The sequence below is a fragment of the Schistocerca gregaria genome, chromosome 2 (assembly GCF_023897955.1).
Source record: "Schistocerca gregaria isolate iqSchGreg1 chromosome 2, iqSchGreg1.2, whole genome shotgun sequence".
Lineage (NCBI taxonomy): Eukaryota > Metazoa > Arthropoda > Insecta > Orthoptera > Acrididae > Schistocerca > Schistocerca gregaria.
In genome coordinates this window covers 988,132,406-988,156,211 of record NC_064921.1, presented here as the reverse complement: position 1 = coordinate 988,156,211, position 23,806 = coordinate 988,132,406, and the positions used below count along the sequence as shown (strand labels likewise).

The following is a 23,806-nucleotide window of genomic DNA, read 5'->3' as shown; positions in this document are numbered from 1 at the left end:
CGTTTTGGTTATTGTTACAAGGCCAGATCAGTCAATCATACAGACTGTTACCCCTGCAACTACTGAAAAGGCTGCTGCCCCTCTTCAGGAACCACACGTTTGTCTGGCCTCTCAACAGATACCCCTCCGTTGTGGTTGCACCTACGGTACGGCCATCTGTATCGCTGAGGCACGCAAGCCTCCCCACCAACGGCAATGTCCACAGTTAATGGTTACTGAAAAGAGTGTGATATTGCAGTTCATACCACCTGGAACCACTGGATAAATTGAGCATGTGGATATTTGTTTTTTTCCATGTCTATAAAACAAATTATCGGAACCCTTTGAAATAAAAACGGGAGTGCGACAGGGCGATGAGCTCTCGCCGTTGCTGTTCAATTGTGCGCTTGAGAAAGTAGTCAGAGAATGGAACACAAATATCAAGAGTGGTGTAAGACTGGGTTGCAAAAAGAAGAACCTTAAAGTAAATTGCATTGCTTTTGCAGATGATATGGCCCTGTTTGCTGAAACAATGGAAGAAGCACGGGAGCAAATCCTTGAACTAAAGAAACAAGCAGCTAAAATTGGTCTTCACATCTCCCCTGAAAAAACTAAGATATTGACAAACATCAAACACCCATGTAAATACCTCAACGTTCAAGAACAGAAGATTGAAATAGTAAAAGAATTCAAATATCTCGGAGAATGGATTAGATGGAATGCTGGGGAAAGCAAAGCAACGGAATCCAGAAAAAATAAACTTGAATTGGCCTTCCAACTAACAAAAAATACATACAAGAAAAAATCCCTTCCATGGTGGTCCAAAATTACACATTACAATACTGTGATTAAGCCAGAAGCACTGTATGCAGCAGAAACACTTAACATGAATTTCAAAGGCCAAATGGAGAAACTTGAGGTAAGGGAAAGAAAAATTTTAAGAAAAATCCTTGGGCCAAAATTTCAAGATGATAAGATTATATACATAAAAAATGAAACTCTCTACAAGAAAACTGAAAAACTTTCAGATTCTATGCGAAAAAGGAGAATAAATTTTTATGGTCATCTTCTCAGAATGAATTCTAACAGATTAATTAAACAAATATTTGACTTCTTCAGTAACCGAAAAACGAAACCCAACTGGTTTAAAGAAACTGAGAGAGACCTAATGGAATTAAAGATTTCAGAAAATTCACTTATTGATCGAACTGCTAAATTAATTACTAAAGATGAAAACATAAGGTTCCAAGACAAATCCACACAAAAGTGCAAACCCTTCATCTCGGAAGAAGAGAGGAGAAGAAGATCAGAAAGAATGAAGAAATACTGGCCCCTAAGAAAAGAACAACGCACAAAGAAATGATTGATCCAGCGTACCCCAAAGAGGGTGAAACGAAAGAAGAGAAAGAAATTCACACAAAAGTGCAAACCCTTCATCTCGGAAGAAGAGAGGAGAAGAAGATCAGAAAGAATGAAGAAATACTGGCCCCTAAGAAAAGAACAACGCACAAAGAAATGATTGATCCAGCGTACCCCAAAGAGGGTGAAACGAAAGAAGAGAAAGAAATTCACACAAAAGTGCAAACCCTTCATCTCGGAAGAAGAGAGGAGAAGAAGATCAGAAAGAATGAAGAAATACTGGCCCCTAAGAAAAGAACAACGCACAAAGAAATGATTGATCCAGTGTACCCCAAAGAGGGTGAAACGAAAGAAGAGAAAGAAAACAAATTATCGCACTGTCTCCAGCTACGCCCTAAAGGATAGCCGTTGTCACGTTAAGCTGCACGACAGACTGTTTCCCATGCGGCTGCATGTCATCACAGCCCGTCGGTTCTCATCATGCCATTGCACCAACATGATTCTGTAAACATTCTTTAAGAGTGGATAGCTGACCGTCCTGTTCGGTTTGTATCCCCCAAGGTGTTCGCCTTCGATCTTAATGGTGCGAAACTTTGTGATCACTGTGGCGCACCATTTCCCATTCGTTGTTCATGGTGTAACTAAGTGGTCTCTTTCGAACATTTCCTGAATGTCGACGATGTCCGCTTTATGAAGTGTAATACAAACCGGGTGTTCAAAAAGTCAGTATAAATTTGAAAATTGAATAAATCACGGAATAATGTAGATAGAGAGGTACAAATTGACACACATGCTTGGAATGACATGGGGTTGTATTAGAACCAAAAAAATACAAACGTTCAAAAAATGTCCGGCAGATGGCGCTTCATCTGATCAGAATAGCAATAATTAGCATAACACAGTAAGAGAAAGCAAAGACGATGTTCTTTACAGGAAATGCGCAATATGTCCACCATCATTCCTCAATAATAGCTGTAGTCGAGGAATAATGTTGTGAACAGCACTGTACAGCATGTCCGGAGTTATGGTGAGGCATTGGCGTCGGGTGTTGTCTTTCAGCATCCCTAGAGATGTCAGTCGATCACGATACACTTGCGACTTCAGGTAACCCCAAAGACAATAATCGCACGGACTGAGGTCTGGGGACCTGGGAGGCCAAGCATGACGAAAGTGGCGGCTGAGCACACGATCTACATCTACATCCATACTCAGCAAGCCACCTGACGGTGTGTGGCGGAGGGTACCCTGAGTACCTCTATCGGTTCTGCCTTCTATTCCAGTCTCGTATTGTTCGTGGAAAGAAGGATTGTCGGTATGCTTCTGTGTGGGCTCTAATCTCTCTGATTTTATCCTCATGGTCTCTTCGCGAGATATACGTAGGAGGGAACAATATACTGCTCGACTTGTCGGTGAAGGTATGTTCTCGAAAATTTTAAAAGCTCTTACCGAGCTACTGAGCGTCTCTCCTGCAGAGTCTTCCACTGGAGTTTATCTATCATCGCCGTAACGCTTTCGCGATTACTAAATGATCCTGTAACGAAGCGCGCTGCTCTCCGTTGGATCTTCTCTATCTCTTCTATCAACCCTATCTGGTACGGAACCCACACTGTTGAGCAGTATTCAAGCAGTGGGCGAACAAGCGTGCTGTAACCTACTTCCTTTGTTTTCGGATTGCATTTCCGTAGGATTCTTCCAATGAATCTCAGTCTGGAATCTGGCATCATCACCAAACGACGCGCGCAAGAGATCTTTCACGAGTCTAGCAATACGGGGTGTTTTTTCGGTTCTAATAAAACCCCATGTCATTCCAAGCCTGTGTGTCAATTTTTACCTCTCTATGTACATTATTCTGTGGTTTATTAAGTTTTCAAATTTATACTGACTTTTTGATCACCCGGTATATCCCATAGAAGGTCGATCTCTGCACCTCCCGGACACTCATTTTCTGTCGACCTCGTGAATTCACATGGTGAGTCATCAGCAGCTATAATTTTCCCGTCATAATTTTTAACACGACATTTTCAAATGAGCTTTCCTAAAGATTGAACTTGCGCCCTCGCACTCAAGAAGTTCCATGTTAGACGGTCGCGTGGAGAGCTTATGTTCCTGTTTGCATAACTCTCAGGGTCATAGAGCATGCACGTCTCCACCACGGTGGAGGGGGTGGGGAGTGGTGGGGAGATAGACCATTAATTAAAGAATAGACAGACGACGCGTCATGACAGACGACCTTCTCAGCAAAGGGCACACTACAACACCTTCAGACAGCCCGCCCGCCTCACAAAGTGGCGGGAATGAATGTTGGAAAAAAAAGTGTCATCGCAGACGAGCGCGCCGGTTTTTCGGCAGACGGGCCTCGTTTCCCTGGGAGGCGGTGTCCTTGCGACGCGGCCGGGATTCGGCAGGTCTGCCGACCACCGTCAGAGTGCAGCAAAGCGTCCAGTCTCCCGCCCCGCCGCCGCCTCATTAGCATACTAACGCGCCGTGTTCTCCTCGCGTACGCAGGCCGAGTCGCTACGATTGCTCTCCTCGCGGAGCTTTCTCACTTTATTCGCCTTTCTCTGCGAAGCAAGTCGTCCGGGCCGGATCGCGCCGGCTCTCGATCGGTCGCGAGGCAGAGCGAGCGCCGCCAACGGGAACTCCAGACGCCGGCAGCGGCCGTGTTTCGCGCCAGCGCGGGGAGAGGAAGAGGAGGAGAAGGAAGGCGCGCCGAGCACATGGCGGGCCACGTGCGCATGCGCGGCAGGAGGGGGTGAGTACTGGCGTCACGCAACCCCTACTGGCGCCACCGGCGTCTGCCCGCCGCCGCGGCCGATTCACAAGCCCGTGCCACTCACAGCACATAATGCGAACGTCTTGTTGTGGTCTTCAGTCCTGAGACTGGTCTCATGCACCTCTCCATGCTACCCTATCCTGTGCAAGCCTCTTCATCTCCCAGTACTTACTGGAACCTACATCCTTCTGAATCTGCTTACTGTATTCACATCTTGGTCTCCCTCTTCGATTTTTACCCTCCACGCTGCCCTCCAATGCTTGATTTGTGATCCCTTGATGCCTCACAACGTGTCCTTCTTAACGGTTCCTTCTTTTTGTCAAGTCGTGCCACAAACTCCTGTTCTCCCCAATTCTATCCAATACTTCATCATTAGTTACGTGATCTACCCATCTAATCTTCAGCATTCTTCTGTAGCACCACATTTCGAAAGCTTCTATTCCCTTCTTGTTCCAACTATTTATCGTCCATGTTTCACTTCCATACGTCGCTACACTCCATACAAATAGTTTCAAAAACGACTTCCTGACACTTAAATCTATACTCGATGTTAACAAACCTCTCTTCTTCAGAAACGCTTCCCTTGCCATTGCCAGTCTACATTTTATATCTTCTCTACTTCTACCATCATCAGTTATGTTGCTCCCCAAATAGCAAAACTCCTTTACCACTTTAAGTGTCTCATTTCCTAATCTAATTCCCTCAGAATCACCCGACTTAATTCGGCTACATTCCATTATCCTCGTTTTGCTTTTGCTGATGTTCAATTTATATCCTCCTTTCAAGACACTGACCAATCCATTCAACTGCTCTTCCAAGTCCTTTGCTGTCTCTGATAGAATTATAATGTCATCGGCGAACCTCAAAGTTTTTATTTCTTCTCCATGGATTTTAATACCTACTCCGAATTTTTCTTTTGTTTCCTTCACTGCTTGCCCAATATACAGATTGAATAACATCGGGGAGAGGCTAGAACCCTGTCTCACTCCCTTCCCAACCACTGCTTCGCTTTCATGCCCCTCGACTCTTATAACTGCCATTTGTTTTCTGTACAAATTATAAATAACCTTTCGCTCCCTGTATTTTACCCCTGAAACCTTTAGAATTTGAAAGAGAGTGTTCCAGTCAACATTGTCAAAAGCTTTCTCTAAATTTACACATGCTAGAAACGTAGGTTTGCCTTTCCTTAATCTTTCTTCTACGATAAGTCGTAAGGTCAGTATTGCCTCACGTGTTCCAATATATCTACGGAATCCAAACTGATCTTCCCCGAGGTCGGTTTCTACCAGTTTTTCCATTCGTCTGTAAAGAATTCGTGTTAGTATTTTGTAGCTTTGAGTTATTAAACTGATGGTTCGGTAATTCTCACATCTGTCAACACCTGCTTTCTTTGGGATTGGAATTATTACAAAAAATGTATTACTTTATGGACAACTTAGGTTATTTTTTGTACATTTTTGGTGTCATTTTTGCCATTATATTTTTGTCAATTTTGACGTTTTTTTTTTCGCTAGTTCCTTATTTTGGCCTTAGGTTATTGGTTTTCAGTGTTACGGTCAAAATGAAAATATGTCTATCAGTTACATGAAATTTATTGATATCACAGATCACATTTATTTAGATTATTGAACGAAACGTTAAACGCTCTAAATACAGAGGGGTCCAAAAAAATGTATCCACTGTTTAAAAGTCCACAACTTGCAAACTAATTGACGGAGTTTTTCCATTTTTGGTGATAGTGTAGCTTAAAGGACAACTTGAAGATATCACTGTAGGTGTTCGAAATAGTCACCACTGACGTCCACGCACAAACAATGCCGCCGAATTGCAGCACGAACTACTGACTGCAACGTGTTCAGTTGGATATTTGCACATGAATGTAATATGGATTCTCGAAGTGCATCCAATGTGCGTGGCTTTTGTCGATAAACGACGTCCTTTAGTGTTCCGCACTGGTAAAAGTCCAGAGGAGTTAGGTCTGGGGAACGTGGTGGATACTCCACAGCACCTCTACGGCATATCCATCTTCCTGGTACATTTTCGTCGAGATACGCCTTAACACGATTTTGGTAGTGGTTTGGGGCATCATCTTGTTGAAAGTAATCTCTTCCGTCTCCATGCACGCCTCGGATGGCAGGTAAAATGGATATCTGAAGCTACTGAAGGTACACCTCACCGGTAACTGTGCCATCAAAGAAGAATGGCCCAATCAAGCCCCGGTAAGACAACCCACACCACAGATGTACTCCTGTTAAATTCACGGCTTTGTCTACATGAACATTCGGATTTTCGGCGGCTCAGTAGATGCAATTGTGGCGATTTACTGTACCATTGAGTTTGAACTGTGCCTCATCAGACCACACAATCATCTCTGCAAACTCTTCATCGTTGCGCACCACGTTAGTAAACCACTCGCAGTACTCCATTCTACGATCAAGGTCGTACTCGTTCATTGCGTGTAGCAGTTGTGGGATATAGCACTTCCACTTTGCTGCCTTCAAAATTCGCCGAACACTTCAGCGACTCACTCCAGTTTCACGGGCACACTGTCTCACAGACTTCTGTTGTGAGCGAGTGAATTGTTGTAACACACGGCGGGAGTTAGCTGGACTTCTTACTGTCACAGGTCGTCCAGATCGTTGTTTGTGTAAATCTTTAACACAGCCTTCGGCTTCAAATTTGTCTCGAATGCGACGAATCGTTAAACGTGTCGGTGGCTTTGTTTGACACTCATTTCGCCATTGCCGTTGAAACTCATTAATGTTTTCGTACTTAAAATACCACTTCAGAACTTACTTCCTTTCATCGAATGCAAGCCTTGCGCCCGCCATGTTTACTCGAGTAACTAGGTGCCACTAAGAACAAAACACTGACTATCTGGCGACTGTCATCTGACAAAACAAAACAACGCAATACAACGCTTGTGTGGCGATTGCCAGAACTTCAAACTATTACATTACCAAAGATGAGACACTGTGTCAATTACTTTACCAGTTATGGAATTTTAAACAGTGGAAACATTTTTTTGAACGCTCTGTATATTGGGTTGGTGCATAAGTTCGTAGCGTTTCTCTGTAAGTTTAATGAACACAGCAGATACACATAACAGAGAATTTAATCATCAATAACATATTCTTCTTCACTATTTACAAAAGTCTGCCAACGGTAGGATAACTTTACTATTCCACGGCAGAAGAAATCACGTTGTTTTGAGGCGAGGATCTCGTCGAAGCTTGTTCGGAGCACATTTTCATCGAAAAAAAGTTCGATGGAGAGCGAAAAACGTAAAAATCCGAGGGCGCGATATCAGGTGAATAAGGTGGGTGTGGAATGACTTCCCAACACAACTCGTGTACAGTGTTTTTTGTTAGTTTCGTCAGAGCTCTTTGCGGGCACGTTAGGGACATGTGAGTGCATCGGAGACAACACTGTATCGAGTATAGCACTTAACACTTTGTTTGGGCTCAGCCATTCCTTTCTTTTCCTTATGCCAGCATAAATATGTTATTTCTCATCACTAGTAATGATGCAGGATAGGAATCATCGGTGTCGATCACGAGCCAACTGATGACGGGAATGATTTTGGCTCAGAACATGCGGTACCGATTCACCCGATTTTTGAATCTTCCCCATTGCATGTAAATGTCGCGCGTTGGTGGAATAATCACACTTCTTCACATCTGCCAGTTCTCAAGTACAATGACGTGGATCATTGTGGAATTAATGCGGTCAGAAGATCTACATTAAACCTCCAAGGTCCTCCTAATGTCGAAACAATTCTCTTTAAAACGAGAAAACAATGTTCTTGCCTTGCTATGCCGCATTATTCCCATGCAAGTCACAGATGTTTCTCTCTGCCCCTCTACGGAGCTCAAACTGAAGAATATGTTTGAAATGTTCCATTTCTCCACTTGACACGCCATTTTCTAGCGCCCTCAGCTCCACTCACTATCTCTAAATGGCAGAACGACTGTATCTAAACTGAAATAGCAACAGTGAACTAGAAACAAATAATTACAATACATAAATAAACCCACAGCGACAGGAATACCAACATGAACAGCAAAAACGCTACGCATTAATCACCAACTTAATAAATTAAAGAAAAAATGACTGCAACGATACACTGAGGAAAGTTTTTCAAAAGAAAGCAACGGTATAATTACAAAGTTTTCTACTGGGACATTACTGCGCCGATCCTTCAAGGCTCAACTCCAGTAGTGTGGCCGAGCGGTTCTAGGCGCTTCAGTCTGGAACTGCGCGACCGCTACGGTTGCAGGTTCGAATCCTGCCTCGGGCATGGATGTGTGTGATGTCCTTAGGTTAGTTAGGTTTAAGTAGTTCTAAGTTCTAGGGGACTAATGACCTCAGAAGTCCCATAGTGCTCAGAGCCATTTGAACCATTTCTAGTGTAAAAACATCTTGCCAGAAGTTCACTATTATCGGTCACTATTTATTCATATCCACGGCGCATTTCGGAAGCTTAAACGTCCATCATCAGGTGAATTTATGTAGATTAATGTGGTATATACTTGTGTTACGACTGTGTATGGCTGTTAGAGAAAAACAAAATAAAACACTTTTTAAGTGCATGGATCATTGTTTTGTGGAGGGCTCTGGTTCAAAGGATGTACGAAAATACATAAAACCGGTACACTTCAGGCCCGAGATTCAAGTAGAAATGAACTAACTAAAAAAGAATGGATAGTAGTAATGTTAAAAATATGTAGTTACTTGTTTATAGGAGATGCTGGAGCTGGTGAGCGTCGGCATTTCGAGACCGTGTTGCCACTTCACAAGCAATTCGACTAGATTTAATTGGTCCGCGAGTACCGGTTTTATGTGTGGCACTCTGTGTAAATACTACAGTAAAAGTAATAATAAAACTTCTTCCAGTGATTGGGAACGGTAAAATTGTTGTTTTATTCTATATCAATAAGCCATAATGTGTGTGTGTGTGAACTCCTAATGGACCAAACTGCAGAGGTCATCGGTCCCTAGATTTACACACTGCTTAAACTAACTTATGGTAAGAACAACACACAAACCTCGGGCGGGAGGGGTCGCGCAATCCGTGACATGGCGCCTCAAATCGCCCGGCCATCCCGCTCGGCAAGAGTCACAATGAAGCGTAAACAAAAATGTTCGCATTTAAAGCTCCTTTTGCACTAACTTGTGAAACACTGAAGTGTATCCACATGGCTGAGACCTGCCACTGTAGATGCACCCAATAGTTTCTGTGTCATGTCAACATTATTGGAGTTCGTTGCTATGATCCTATGGGCAAAATAAGAACCTATTGTTGTGCAGTTTGAATGCGTAATTCCGTGCGTTTCAGAATTCCCTTCACCTCTGTCTGAGGATCCGCCGTTTTGCATTTCTGAAAGGCTTGCTGGTTTCGTTACCGAAAATTACTGTTTCCTCAATAATGAAACAATCTTACAGCTCTTTTAACTTAGAAAAGAGTTAAGAGTTTCATCAGGCTAGTACAATTATTACCAGAATACAGTGTATTGTAAGTAGCATGTTTTCCTTTGACAGCATATCTAGAGCCATATTTCTTTACCCTGGAAATGAACTCTCATTTTACCGAGCGAGGTGGCGCATTGGTTCGGGAGGACGACGGTTCAATCCCGTCTCCGGCCATCCTGATTTAGGTTTTCCGTGATTTCCCTAAATCGCTTCAGGGAAATGCCGGGATGGTTCCTTTGAAAGGGCACGGCCGATTTCCTTCCCCATCCTTCCCTCACCCGAGCTTGCGCTCCGTCTCTAATGACCTCATTGTCGACGGGACGTTAAACACTAATCTCCTCCCTCCAATTCTCATTTTAAAATTATACACGTACGTCAACGGTGAGAGAAAAAACTGTAAATTCAATGTTTTAATGTTCAGTAACTACCAGTTACCAACATAAGTAAACTGATGCTCTCAGATCAATGAACGAGGGAAACGTCAATTTTCACGATATTTTTGAAGACAGCCGAATTCCCGTTAGCTCACTATTTTTTGCATAATTGTTATCGCGAATAGCTGTGAGGGGTCCTGCAACACTGAGCTACCAATTTTGCGGCGTGGGGAGGGGGGGGGGGAGAGGGGGAAGTCAAATGTTAGTAGCATTCAACAAAAAATAATAATGCTATGAATCATGAGTGCATGATCGTGCAACATTGTTAAAACACGTAATAGACGACTGAGTTAAAATAATGGAAATATTCACACATTTCAAGAATGCATCGCCGCAGTTATACTTTATTAAACGTATTACGAATTGGCACATTTTATTTACGCATTTTGTTCGTCTTTGTTCTGCTGTGCACTATTATAAATTTGCGACCCAATATTAAGGGCGATGTACTTGAGGACAATAATATGGAAATGGAAGAGGATGTAGATGAAGACGAAATGGGAGATACGATACTGCGTGAAGAGTTTGACAGAGCACTGAAAGACCTGAGTCGAAACAAGGCCCCCGGAGTAGACAACATTCCATTAGAACTACTGACGGCCATGGGAGAACCAGTCCTGACAAAACTCTACCAGCTGGTGAGCAAGATGTATGAGACAGGCGAAATACCCTCACACTTGAAGAAGAATATAATAATTCCAATCCCAAAGAAAGCAGGTGCTGACAGATGTGAAAATTACCGAACTATCAGTTTAATAAGCCACGGCTGCAAAATACTAACGCGAATTCTTTACAGACGAATGGAAAACCTGGTAGATGCGGACCTCGGGGAGGATCAGTTTGGATTCCGTCGAAATGTTGGAACACGTGAGGCAATACTGACCTTACGACTTATCTTAGAAGAAAGATTAAGAAAAGGCAAACCTACGTTTCTAGCATTTGTAGACTTAGAGAAAGCTTTTGACAATGTTGACTGGAATACTCTATTTCAAATTGTAAAGGTGGCAGGGGTAAAATACAGGGAGCGAAAGGCTATTTACAATTTGTATAGAAACCAGATGGCAGTCATAAGAGTCGAGGGGCATGAAAGGGAAGCAGTGGTTGGGAAAGGAGTGAGACAGGGTTGTAGCCTTTCCCCGATGTTATTCAAACTGTATATTGAGCAAGCAGTAAAGGAAACAAAAGAAAAATTTGGAGTAGGTATTAAAATTCATGGAGACGAAGTAAAAACTTTGAGGTTCGCCGATGACATTGTAATTCTGTCAGAGACGGCAAAGGACTTGGAAGAGCAGTTGAACGGAATGGACAGTGTCTTGAAAGGAGGATATAAGATGAACATTAACAAAAGCAAAACGAGGATAATGGAATGTAGTCAAAGTAAATCGGGTGATGCTGAGGGAATTATATTAGGAAATGAGACACTTAAAGTAGTAAAGCAGTTTTGCTATTTAGGAAGTAAAATAACTGATGATGGTCGAAGTAGAGAGGATATAAAATGTAGACTGGCAATGGCAAGGAAAGCGTTTCTGAAGAAGAGAAATTTGTTACCATCGAATATAGATTTATGTATCAGGAAGTCGTTTCTGAAAGTATTTGTTTGGAGTGTAGCCATGTATGGAAGTGAAACATGGACGATAAATAGTTTGGACAAGAAGAGAATAGAAGCTTTCGAAATGTGGTGCTACAGAAGAATGCTGAAGATTAAATGGGTAAATCACATAACTAATGAGGAAGTATTGAATAGGATTGGGGAGAAGAGAAGTTTGTGGCACAACTTGACTAGAAGAAGGGATCGTTTGGTAGGACATGTTTTGAGGCATCAAGGGATCACAAATTTAGCATTGGAGGGCAGCGTGGAGGGAAAAAATCGTAGAGGGAGACCGAGAGATGAGTACACTAAGCAGATTCAGAAGGATGTAGGTTGCAGTAGGTACTGGGAGATGAAGCAGCTTGCACAGGATAGAGTAGCATGGAGAGCTGCATCAAACCAGTCTCAGGACTGAAGACAACAACAACAACAACAACAATATTGTCGATGGAGAGCCGTTGCTTTACGTTGTTACCAAAGCTCTCCTAGAAACGGATTACTGATATATCCCAGCACCTAACGACGAAGGCTGAGAAATATTCGGGAAATCAGAACACTTCCAAAGCCCGACAGTTATTCGTCTGGTTTAAGCCAAGTGATGATTTAGTTCACTTAGCGATTTTAACTTTATATTCGTTGTTATATCGCCAACAGCTTTGCTGCAGTGGTACCACTTAGTTCCCGTCAGATAACAGCAGTGAAGCGCTGTCGGGCTCGACTAGTATTTGGATTGGTAACCGTCCGGCTCCACCGAGTGCTGTTGGTCAGCGGGGTGCTCTCAGCCCCTATCAGACCAACTGACGACCTACTCGATCTGATACACTGAGACAAGTGTGCTCACCCCATGCCCTTCTTTATCCGCAACTTGTGACGCATATGAGCTGAGAATGACACGGCGTTCGGTGGGTACCATTGGGGCTTTCGTGCCTGTTCGAAAGGACTTTAGTTTTTTTATTGGCATACACTGAAGAGCCAAAAACGCTGGTACACCTGCCTAATACTGTGTATGCCCCCCCCCCCCCCCCGAGCACGCAGAAGTGCCGCAACACGCGAGTAATGTCCCAAGTAGTGCTGGAGAGAACTGATACCATAAATCCTGCAGGGCTGTCCATAAATCCGTAAGAGTACGATGGGATGAAGATCTCTTCTGAACAGCACCTTGCAAGGCATCCCAGACATGCTCAATAATGTTCATGTCCCCGGCAGAGGAAGTATTTAAACTCAGAAGAGTGTTCCTGGAGCCACTCTGTAGCAATTCTGGACGTTTGGAGACTCGCATTGTCCTGCTGGAAATGCCAAAGTCCGTCGGAATGCACAATGGACATGAATGGATGCAGGTGATGAGACAGTATGCTTACGTACGTGTTATCTGTCAGAATCGTATCCAGACGTATCGTAGGTTCCATATCACTCCAACTGCATACGCCCCACACCATTACAGAGTCTCCATCAGCTTGAACAGTCTACTGCTGAAAAGCAGGGTTCATGGTCTCATGAGGTTGTCTCCATACCCGTACACGTCCATCCGCTCAACACAATTTGAAACGAGACTCGTCCGACTAGACAAAGTGATTCCAGTCATCAATAGTCCAATGTCGGCGTTGACGGGCCCAGGCAAGACGTAAAGGTTTGTGTTGTGCGGTCATCAACGTCACACGAGTGGGCCTTCGGCTCCGAAAGCCCACACCGATGATGGCTCGCATCGTGACACTTGTTGATGGCCCAGCATTGAAATCTGCAACAATTTGCAGATGGGTTGCCGTTTTGTCACGTTGAACGATTCTCTTCAGTCGTCGTTGGTCCCGTTCTTGCAGATCTTTTTCCGGCCCCAGCGAGGTCGGAGATGTTTTACCTGTTTTCCTGATATTCACGGTACACTCGCGAAATGGTCGTACGGGAAACACCACGTTCAGATTCACTTAAATATTGATAACCTGCCATTGCAGCATCTGTACCCGATCCAACAACTGCGCCGACGTTTGTCTTACATAGGCGATGCCGACCGCAGCGCCGTATTCTGTCTGTTTACATATCTGTGTATTTGAATACGCATGGCTATACCAGTTCTTTGGCGCTTCAGTGTATAAAGGACGTGGAAGCTTATTCAGCACGCGGCTTCGTAATTTTAAACGTTTATTTCAGTAAGGTATTTGGGAGAGCTGCAATAGTATGCGGCACTGCAAGGGAGAGGGGACGGATACTTATCAGAGTGCTAAGAAACATTGGCGCTAACGACCTGAGGTCTGCGGAAATGCAGTAGCTAGTGCGACCAATTATAGAGTATTGTGCCTCTATTTGGAGCGCTTATCAACAAGGTACGAAAACACAAACCAGACGGATTCATAGTAGCGTTGCCAGGATCGTAATGGGTCGGTGTAGCCCTTGCGAAAGTGTTAGAGAAATGCTGGAGGAACATAAATGGGAAGCCTTGGAAGACGCACCATGTAGTTCTCGCGAAACCCTTTTCGCTAAACAGCTAAAGAAAACTGCGCGACCATTCTGGTGCTACCATAGTAAATCTTGCATACGTATAAGAGACGTAGGTGTACATTTAGAGGTACGTAGACTGTTTTTTTGTTCCTTCGCCGAATACTCGAGTAGAACAGGAAAGAAAATCGACAATATTGGTATAGTATAACGCTGTTATGTATTGCACAGTGGCTTGCGGAGTGGACACGACATTTGTTTTAACTGGACACAACCTTACTCATCGCAGAAAATATAAATTTTAGGTAATAAGTTAATATTAGTAAAGGGGACGTATGTGTGCTACAATTGGCCACCCCTTAGCCACCCATTTTCGTGAGCGGGGTCAACTTACTGTTTTCAAACAGGGAATCCCCATTTTTATTTCATATTCGAATTCTACTCCAAAAAATACTTACAGTTTACTGAAACCATTGATTTCCATTAGTGGTAGATGGCGCAGTAATCGACAAATGGTTCAAATGGTTCAAATGGCTCTGAGCACTATGGGACTTAACAACTGTGGTCATCAGTCCCCTAGAACTTAGAACTACTTAAACCTAACTAACCTAAGGACATCACACACATCCATGCCCGAGGCAGGATTCGAACCTGCGACCGTAGCAGTCGCGCGGTTCCGGACTGCGCGCCTAGAACCGCGAGACCACCGCGGCCGACAATCGACAAATGTCAAGTGTGCCTGTTTTTGCATTTAAGAACCGACGCATTTGATTCTACATTTCATTTACCATGTATGTGTAAACCTTTGCGTTCGAACGGTTGACATTTATGTTCGATATTTACTTCAGTGTTGCAGATTTGATTGTACACTACAAATAAAATGGCTATACGTGACATTTGTGGCATATTAGCTGTTTGTGTGGTAACTTAGTCTTCTGTTCCCCACGAGGTTGATTGCCTTGAGGCTCCAAATCATCGGAATGCTTGATTCCTGTGGCCGCACTGGAACCCCGCCATTAGCGTGTTGATTTCGGTGTGTTTCCAACCAACAGCCGTTAACTCTCGCGCTGACCGCTTCGCGGCTATCCGCGGAATGCAAACCACAACCATTGTAAGAGGGTGGTTTGAAAAGGTCTCGGAATCACGACGAGAGGTCAGCGCTGGCGCAACGAGTTGTTCACGTGATATTCATTGGACTGTAGCCTGTAAACACGTGCCACGTCAGTGCTCCTGGAAGAGAGCTGTGGCGGTCACGTGGCTCTGCTGTTGTTCCCGCGTAGTGATTTGCTAAGATATAAAAAATCGAGACTCAATCAGTGATTAAGTACTGTGGTGTCACCGCCAGACACCACACTTGCTAGGTGGTAGCCTTTAAATCGACCGCGGTCCGTTAGTATACGTCGGACCCGCGTGTCACCACCATCAGTGATTGCAGACCGAGAGCCGCCACACGGCAGGTCTAGTCTAGAGAGACTCCCTAGCACTCGCCCCAGTTGTATAGCCGACTTTGCTAGCGATGGTTTACTGCCTACATACGCTCTCATTTGCAGGGACGATAGTTAAGCGTAGCCTTCAGCTACGTCATTTGCTACGACCTAGCAAGGCGCCATATTCAGTTACTAACATATAATATTGTGAATCATGTACCGTCAAGAGCGACGTTAATCGTTAATGGATTAAAGTTAAGTATCAAAATAATTACGTCCGCTTTCTGAATTCTAATTCCCTGTCATGTTCCAGACCTCACGTCAGTATAGTCCTTCCCTCCTCACGCCAGCCTGCGGGAGCTAAACGCGTACATTTCGGCCTCCTCTCGTAACACGGTGTTGGCTCTTCTGCCAACACAAGTACTTCGTAAAGAAAGGTATGAAAGCAAAGGACATTCATACCGATTTCCAGAACACACTGGGGTACTCTGCTCCTTCATATTCAACTGTGGACAAATAAATTTAAATTTGGTCGGAAGATACGCGCAGTGTTCGGCCAAGATGTACGAGGTGCATTCAAGTACAAAGGCCTCCGATTTTTTTTCTAATTAACTACTCACATGAAATCGATGAAACTGGCGTTACTTGTCGACGTAATCGCCCTGCAGACGTACACATTTTTCACAACGCTGACGCCATGATTCCATGGCAGCGGCGAAGGCTTCTTTAGGAGTCTGTTTTGACTACTGGAATATCGCTGAGGCAATAGCAGCACAGCTGGTGAATGTGCGGCCACGGAGAGTGTCTGTCATTGTTGGAAAAAGCCAAAAAGTCACTAGGAGCCAGGTCAGGTGAGTAGGGAGCATGAAGAATCACTTCAAAGTTGTTATCACGAAGAAACTGTTGCGTAACGTTAGCTCGTTGTGCGGGTGCGTTGTCTTTGTGAAACAGCACACGCACAGCCCTTCCCGGACGTTTTTGTTGCAGTGCATGAAGGAATTTGTTCTTCAAAACATTTTCGTAGGATGCACCTGTTACCGTAGTGCCCTTTGGAACGCAATGGATAAGGATTACGCCCTCGCTGTCCCAGAAAATGGACACCATAATTTTTTCAGCAATGGCAGTTACCCGAAATTTTTTTGTTGGCGGTGAATCTGTGTACTTCAATTGAGCTGACTGGCGTTTTGTTTCTGGATTGAAAAATGGCATCCACGTCTCATCCATTGTCACAACCGACGAAAAGAAAGTCCCATTCATGCTGTCGTTGCGCGTCAACATTGCTTGGCAACATGCCACACGGGCAGCCATGTGATCGTCCGTCAGCATTCGTGGCACCCACCTGGATGACACTTTTCGCATTTTCAGGTCATCATGCAGGATTGTGTACACAGAACCCACAGAAATGCCAACTCTGGAGGCGATATGTTCAACAGTCATTCGACGATCCCCCAAAACAATTCTCTCCACTTTCTCGATCATGTCGTCAGACCGGCTTGTGTGAGCCCGAGGTTGTTTCGGTTTGTTGTCACACGATGTTCTGCCTTAATTAAACTGTCGCACCCACGAACGCCCTTTCGACACATCCATAACTCCATCACCACATGTCTCCTTCAACAGTCGATGAATTTCAATTGGTTTCACACCACGAAAATTCAGAAAACGAATGATTGCACGCTGTTCAAGTAAGGAAAACGTCGCCATTTTAAGTATTTAAAACAATTCCCATTCTCGCCGCTAGCGGTAAAATTCCATCTGCCATACGGTGCTGCCATCTCTGGGACGTATTGACAATGAACGCGGCCTCATTTTAAAACAATGCCCATGTTTCTATCTCTTTCAAGTCCGGAGAAAAAAAAACGGAGGCCTTAGAACTTGAATGCACCTCGTATCACTACTCCAGAAACCATTGCAAAAGTGCACAAAATGGTGATGGAGGATCGCCGATTGAAAGTGCGTGAAATTGCTCACGCTTGCCAGATGTCATCTGAAAGGGTATATCACATTTTAACTGAAGAACCAGAAATGAAAAAAAAAATATCTGCAAGACGGGTGCCGCGACTCTTGACGCTTGAGAATGGACATATCAGAACAAAGTTTGGCCCGTTTTAGGAGAAACGAACAAGTATTTTTGCGCCGGTTTGTGACCACAGATGAAACTTGGATGCGCTAGTATACCCAAGAGACAACACAAGAGTTAAAGCAGTGGAAACATGCTGATTCTCGGCCACCTTCGGCGGGAAAGGTCGTGGCATCAGTGTTCTGGGATGCAAAGAGGATTCTGTTTGTAGATTATCTCCCCGCTGTGCAAACAATTACTGGAGAATACTATGCTAACGTCCTGGACAAATTACAACAAAAGATACGCGAGAAGAGGCCAGGTTTAGCAGGGAAGAAAGTCATCTTCCACCAAGACAATGCGCGCCCGTACACACGTGCCGTCGCTATAGCAAAATTACACGAACTAAGGTATGAATTGTTGCCAAACCCGCTTTGTTCACCTGCTATGGCTCCGTCAGACTTCCATTTCTTCCCAAAACAGAAAATTTTTCTTGGTGGACGAAGATTCATTGGAAGAATCCTAAGGAAATGAAGTCCAAAAACAAAGGAAGTAGGTTACAGTACGCATGTTCGCCCACTGCTAGACGGTCGTGTGAAACCCAGCTCGCGCTATTCGTCAACGAGACTCAGAGGGTCATAGACACGGGTTCACAGGTAGATGCCGTTGTTCTTGACTTCCGCAAGGCGTTCGGTACAGTTCCCCACAGTCGTTTAATGAACAATGTAAGAGCATATTGACTATCAGACCAATTGTGTGACTGGATTGAAGAGTCCCTAGATAACAGAACGCAGCATGTCATTGTCAATGGAATGAAGTCTTCCGAAGTAAGAGTGATTTCAGGTGTGCCGTAGGAGAGTGTCGTAGGACCGTTGCTTTTCACAATATGCATAATGACCTTGTGGATGACATCGGAAGTTCACTGAGGTTTTTTGCGGATGATGCTGTGGTATATCGAGAGGTTGTAACAATGGAAAATTGTACTGAAATGCAGGAGGATCTGCAGCGTATTGACGCATGGTGCAGGGAATGGCAATTGAATCTCAATGTGGACAAGTGTAATGTGCTGCGAACACATAGAAAGGAAGATCCCTTATTATTTAGCTATAATATAGCAGGTCAGCAACTGGAAGCAGTTAATTCCATAAATTATCTGGGAGTACGCATTAGGTGTGATTTAAAATGGAATGATCATATAAAGTTGATCGTCGGTAAAGCAGATGCCAAACTGAGATTCATTGGAAAATCCTAAGGAAATGCAATCCGAAAACAAAGGAAATAGGTTACAGTACGCTTGTTCGCCCACTGCTTGAATACTGCTCACTGGTGTGGGATCCGTACCAGATAGGGTTGATAGAAGAGATAGAGAAGATCAAACGGTGAGCAGCGCGCTTCCTTACATGATCATTTAGTAATCGCGAAAGCGTTACGGAGATGATAGATAAACTCCGGTGGAAGACTGCAGAAGAGACGCTCAGTAGCTCGGTACGGGCTTCTGTTGAAGTTTCGATAACATACCTTCACCGAGAAGTCGAGCAGTATATTGCTCCCTACTAAGGATATCTCTCGAAGAGACCATGAGGATAAAGTCAGAGAGATTAGAGCCCACACGGAGGCATACCGACAATCCTTCTTTCCACGAACAATACGAGACTGGAATAGAAGGGAGAACCGATAGAGGTACTCTAGGTACCCTCCGCCACACACCGTCAGGTGGCTTGCGGAGTGTGGATGTGGATGTAGTTTTGTCTCAAGTGGAAACGAAGAATTGATAGCTGGAGTTGACAATTATTTTGCAGGCGTGGAAGAAACTCATTTGCGAGATGGGATCAAAGCACTGGAACATCGTTGGACCGAGTGCGTTAATCTACAAGGAGATTGAATTGAAAAATAAAAATCTGTGATTTAATTACATTTTTTTATTCCGTTCCGAGAACTTTTCAAATCACCCTCGAGATAACGTGAAATGTCAATGAAGTGATAGTGACTGGCACACCTGCCCCGGATATTCACCGAAATCAAGGACCCTAATGGTAAGAGACAAGTGAACTCACCGAAATCAAGTACCTCGATGGTGCAATGCAAGGGGACTATTACATCCACATCGTTGTTCCTGGATCACGCTTAACGTTGTTTCTAACCAGACACTGAAACGGCTAATCATACTGTACTGCACAATAAAATTTGCAACACTGAAGTATATTTCGTACATAAATATCTGTCAATGGTTCGAACATAAAGGTTTACATTTACATCGTAAATGAAATGTAGAATCAAATTCGTCGGTTCTTAGCTGAAAAAACAAGCATACTTGATATTTGTCGATTGCAGCGCTATTTACCAAGGATGGAGAACATTAGTTTGGTAAACCGTGCGAATTTTTTGCCATAAAATCTGAGTATGCATTAAAAATGGGGCATTCCCATTTGAATATAAAAATTAGACCCCGCCCACGCATGACGGGTGGATAGAAGGTGACCAGTTGTAGCACAGACAGATGTTTCAGCTAGATCATTTATTTCGTATGATACCTACAAACCCGTAATTGTAAGTATGGTATCTGAGAAATGTGTAAAATACGTGTTAAAACAGTTTTTCGCCTGCGAGGGAGAAATCCGTATTCAATGAAATTTACATATGCTGCCTGACAGCAAAGCAAATGACTCAGATTACAATATTGGCCCTGGATATAGCTAGTCTTTATCTTAGTCTTGTAAGTAATCACTGTACCAGAACCGTTATTGTAATTACACAGCAAATGAAGATAAAAATTAACGCTTCTGAGTCTCTGATAAAACTGCTTGAAAATTCGCAAGACACCACTTTATTGAGCTCTTCTACTGGTATTAAGCCTCTGAATTGATATTTTTTTCACAGATAACAGTCTGATAATCACTGTATGTTGCAATGAACATGAACTTTGATGGCAATTAAATCTATTAGCATAGCTGTGCGCACGGAATGCTCGTCTGCTCTGCAACCTCTCACTGTTAGGAATATATTGAAACTGTCAAAAATCAAATTTTAATTCCCGTACTTGCGATGTGCAATGGACGACGGTATATTACCACTTTTCATAAAATTGCTTCTCAGTACACAACTCGCGATGTGAAATGCGAGGATGCAAAGACAGTCATGAAAGTAAATGAACACTGGGAACGAATCTTAACGATTGGTAAAAGAGAACAGAGACTCCCACGTTTAGCTATCCTTTATTAGGTCATGACAACAATACACCCTCTTCATAAAGTTCTCACACCTAGACAGATTAGTAAAATTTTTCTAAATGACTTTCTTGTATACAAGTGGTTTCCTTGACACTAGTTTCAACTATAAGACAATACCATATGTTGCAGTATAAAATTTATACTGCAAACATCAGCCGTACGCAATGTTCTAACAATAAGAAACTAAACAGTTACAAAAATATATAAAATAAAAACTGGATTACCTTAAAAATACCCCTTCGGGCTTTCTTGAATCCATATTGTCTCATTTCCGGAAAATTTTTCCTCAGAACATATTACTACGAATTCATTGTTCTGCTGCCTCCACTGCATGGCAGGCCTGCCTCCAACGTTTTCAATCCAAGTACAGCGCAATCTGACCACACACAATACGCGCTGCTACTCTCTTCAAATTTAAGTAACCTCTCTGACCAACATCTGTGGTCTCAGTCTCAAAAAAAGACTTACGAAGAATATGATTATATCGATACTACAGAGTTTAGTTCATTTATCAGATTCACAACCCCATTCACACTGGTGGCGAAAATTACCTGAAAATCGTCGTCACAAATAGGGCAGTCCCCTTTCAAGGTGATCCGATAATTGTGATCAGATAGTGCATGTGAAACTTTCCTGACAGATTAAAACTGTGCGCCCGCGAAAGGCAAAGGTCCCGTCGAGTCTCCGTCCGGCATACAGTTTTAATCTGCCCGGAAGTTTCTTATCAGCGCACACTCCGCTGCAGAGTGAAAATCTCATTCTGGAAACATCCCCCAGACCATGTTCCCGCAATATCCTTTCTTCTAGGAGTGCTAGTTCTGCTACGTTCGCAAGAGAAATCGGCCAATTCGTCGCGTACGAAATGTGTAACAGAGCAGTGCACTGGAGGAGCTGTGATTTGTATTCCGGCGAATCATGTCAAAAGGTTTCCGACGTGATCATGGCCGCATGAAGTGGATTAATAGACTTTTAATGCGGAATTGTAGTTAGAGCTAGACGCATGGGACATTCCATTTCGGAAATAGTCAGGGAAATCGATATTCCAAGATCCACTGTGTCAAGAGTATGCCGAGGATACCAAATTTCTGGCGTTACCTCTCAACACGGACAATGCAATGAACGACGGCCTTCTCTTAACGACCGAGAGAATCGATGTTTGCATAGAGTTGTCAGTGCTAACAGACAAGCAACACTGCGCAAAATATCCGCAGAAATCAATGTGAGACGGACGACGAAAGTATCCGTTAGGGCAGTGCGGCGAAATGTGGCGTTAATAGGCTACGGCAGCTGTCGACTGACACGAGTGCCTTGGCTTGTCTGCAACGACTCTCCAGGGGTTCGTGACCATATTTGTTGGATCCCACACGATTCTAGAACCATGCCCCGGTCAGGTGAATCCCTATTCCAGTTGGTAAGATTTGAAGGTAGGGTTTGAGTGTGGCGGAGACCCCACGAAGCCAATGACCCAAGTTATCAATAAGGCAGTGTACAAGTTGGTGGTGGCTCCATAATGGTGTTGGCTATGTTTTCAGGGAATTGACTGGGTCCTCTGGTCAACTGATTGGAAATGGTTATGTTCGGTTACCTGGAGACCGTTTGCAGCCATTCATGGACTTTATGTTCCCAAACAGCCATGGAATTGTCGCTGGGCCACAATTGCTCGCATCCAGTTTGAAGAACATTCTGGACAATATGAACAAATGATATGGCCACGCAGATCGCCCGACATGAATCCCATCGGACATTAATAGGACATAATCGAGACTTCAGTTCGTGTACAAAATTCAACAGCGGCAACACTTGTGTAATTATAGACTGCTACAGTTGCAGCACGAAACCCGCCAGGGTAGCCGAGAGAGCTAACGCGCTGCTTCCTGGATTCGGGTAGAAGCGCCGGTCCCGGATCGAATCCGCCCGGTGGATTAACGACGACGGCCGGTGTGCTGGGCAGCCTGGATGTGTTTTTTAGGCGGTTTTCCACATCCTACTAGGTGAATACCGAGCTGGTCCTCACGCCCCGCCTCAGTTACCCGACTCGCAGACATTTGCAACACATTCACACTATTTCACGATTTACACTAGACGCAGACAGATGGGGTACACTACTTCCGTCACGGGGGGTATGGAGTGCGGCAGGAAGGACATCCGGCCACCCCTTAAAATTAACCATGCCAAATCCGTCCTTAACCCTGCCGACCCTGCGCACAATGCGGGATCAAGGCAGTAGCGAAAGAAGAACGAAGAAAAAGAAGATAGAGTTAGCATGACTCAATACTTCTGCAGGGGACTTCCAACGACTCGCTAAGTCCATCCCATGTGGTGGTGCTGCATTACGCCGGGCAAAAGGAAATCAGAGGCGAAATAAAGAGGTATCCCATGACTTTTGTCACCTCTGTGCAACATACTGTTAGGGACTGCATCTTTGCACGACAGGACAATCTGTTGATTTGTGATTGTCGTTTTTTTTTCAGAAGTAAGAAGGCCACACATTCCCACGCAATTCTAATGCGAGAGGTATGTGCAAACTTCTCAGAGATTGCTGCTTTCTTTGTAGAGTCACGGCTACCTGCATTCATGTCTATCTGTTGATTTGTGATTGTCGATTTTTTTCAGAAGTAAGAAGGCCACAGATTCCCACGCAATTCTGATGCGAGAGGTATGTGCAAACTTCTCAGAGATTGCTGCTTTCTTTGTAGTGTCACGGCTACCTGCATTCGTGTCTACAATTAATATCTGATAAACTGCGGGTCTAGTGAAGCACGGGATACACCCGTCGGCTTTGACCAGTGACGTCAGAATTTACCAGAGATCATTTATTACACAGATGTAACAGCTGAGAAGAGTGTTCAGAAACAAAGGAATACGAGAGACAAAAAATATGGTTGACATATATCAAGGCAAGCAGTATTTTCACGTAAAGGATATCGCGTGTTTGTATCGTATTATTTCTGTGGAAAATGAAGGGGGGAAAAATGGATAGAAATATTGGCAGCATAGAATACCTCACGTCGCATATATATGGGTTGTATCTCGAACCTCATTCGAACTGTATTAGTTAACTGCA

The 23,806-nt window shown here is 43.9% G+C and overlaps 1 protein-coding gene across 1 annotated transcript in view; it reads left to right on the top strand.

The window, feature by feature from the left end:
* Window positions 1–3,632: 3,632 nt before the first annotated feature.
* Window positions 3,633–23,806, top strand: part of LOC126336081 (uncharacterized) — a 272,829-nt gene continuing 252,655 nt past the window's right edge. The window contains exon 1 of the mRNA XM_049999561.1: window positions 3,633–4,090. Within this exon, the coding sequence (XP_049855518.1) occupies window positions 3,633–4,090 (458 nt within the window). The remainder of the gene's footprint in view (window positions 4,091–23,806) is intronic.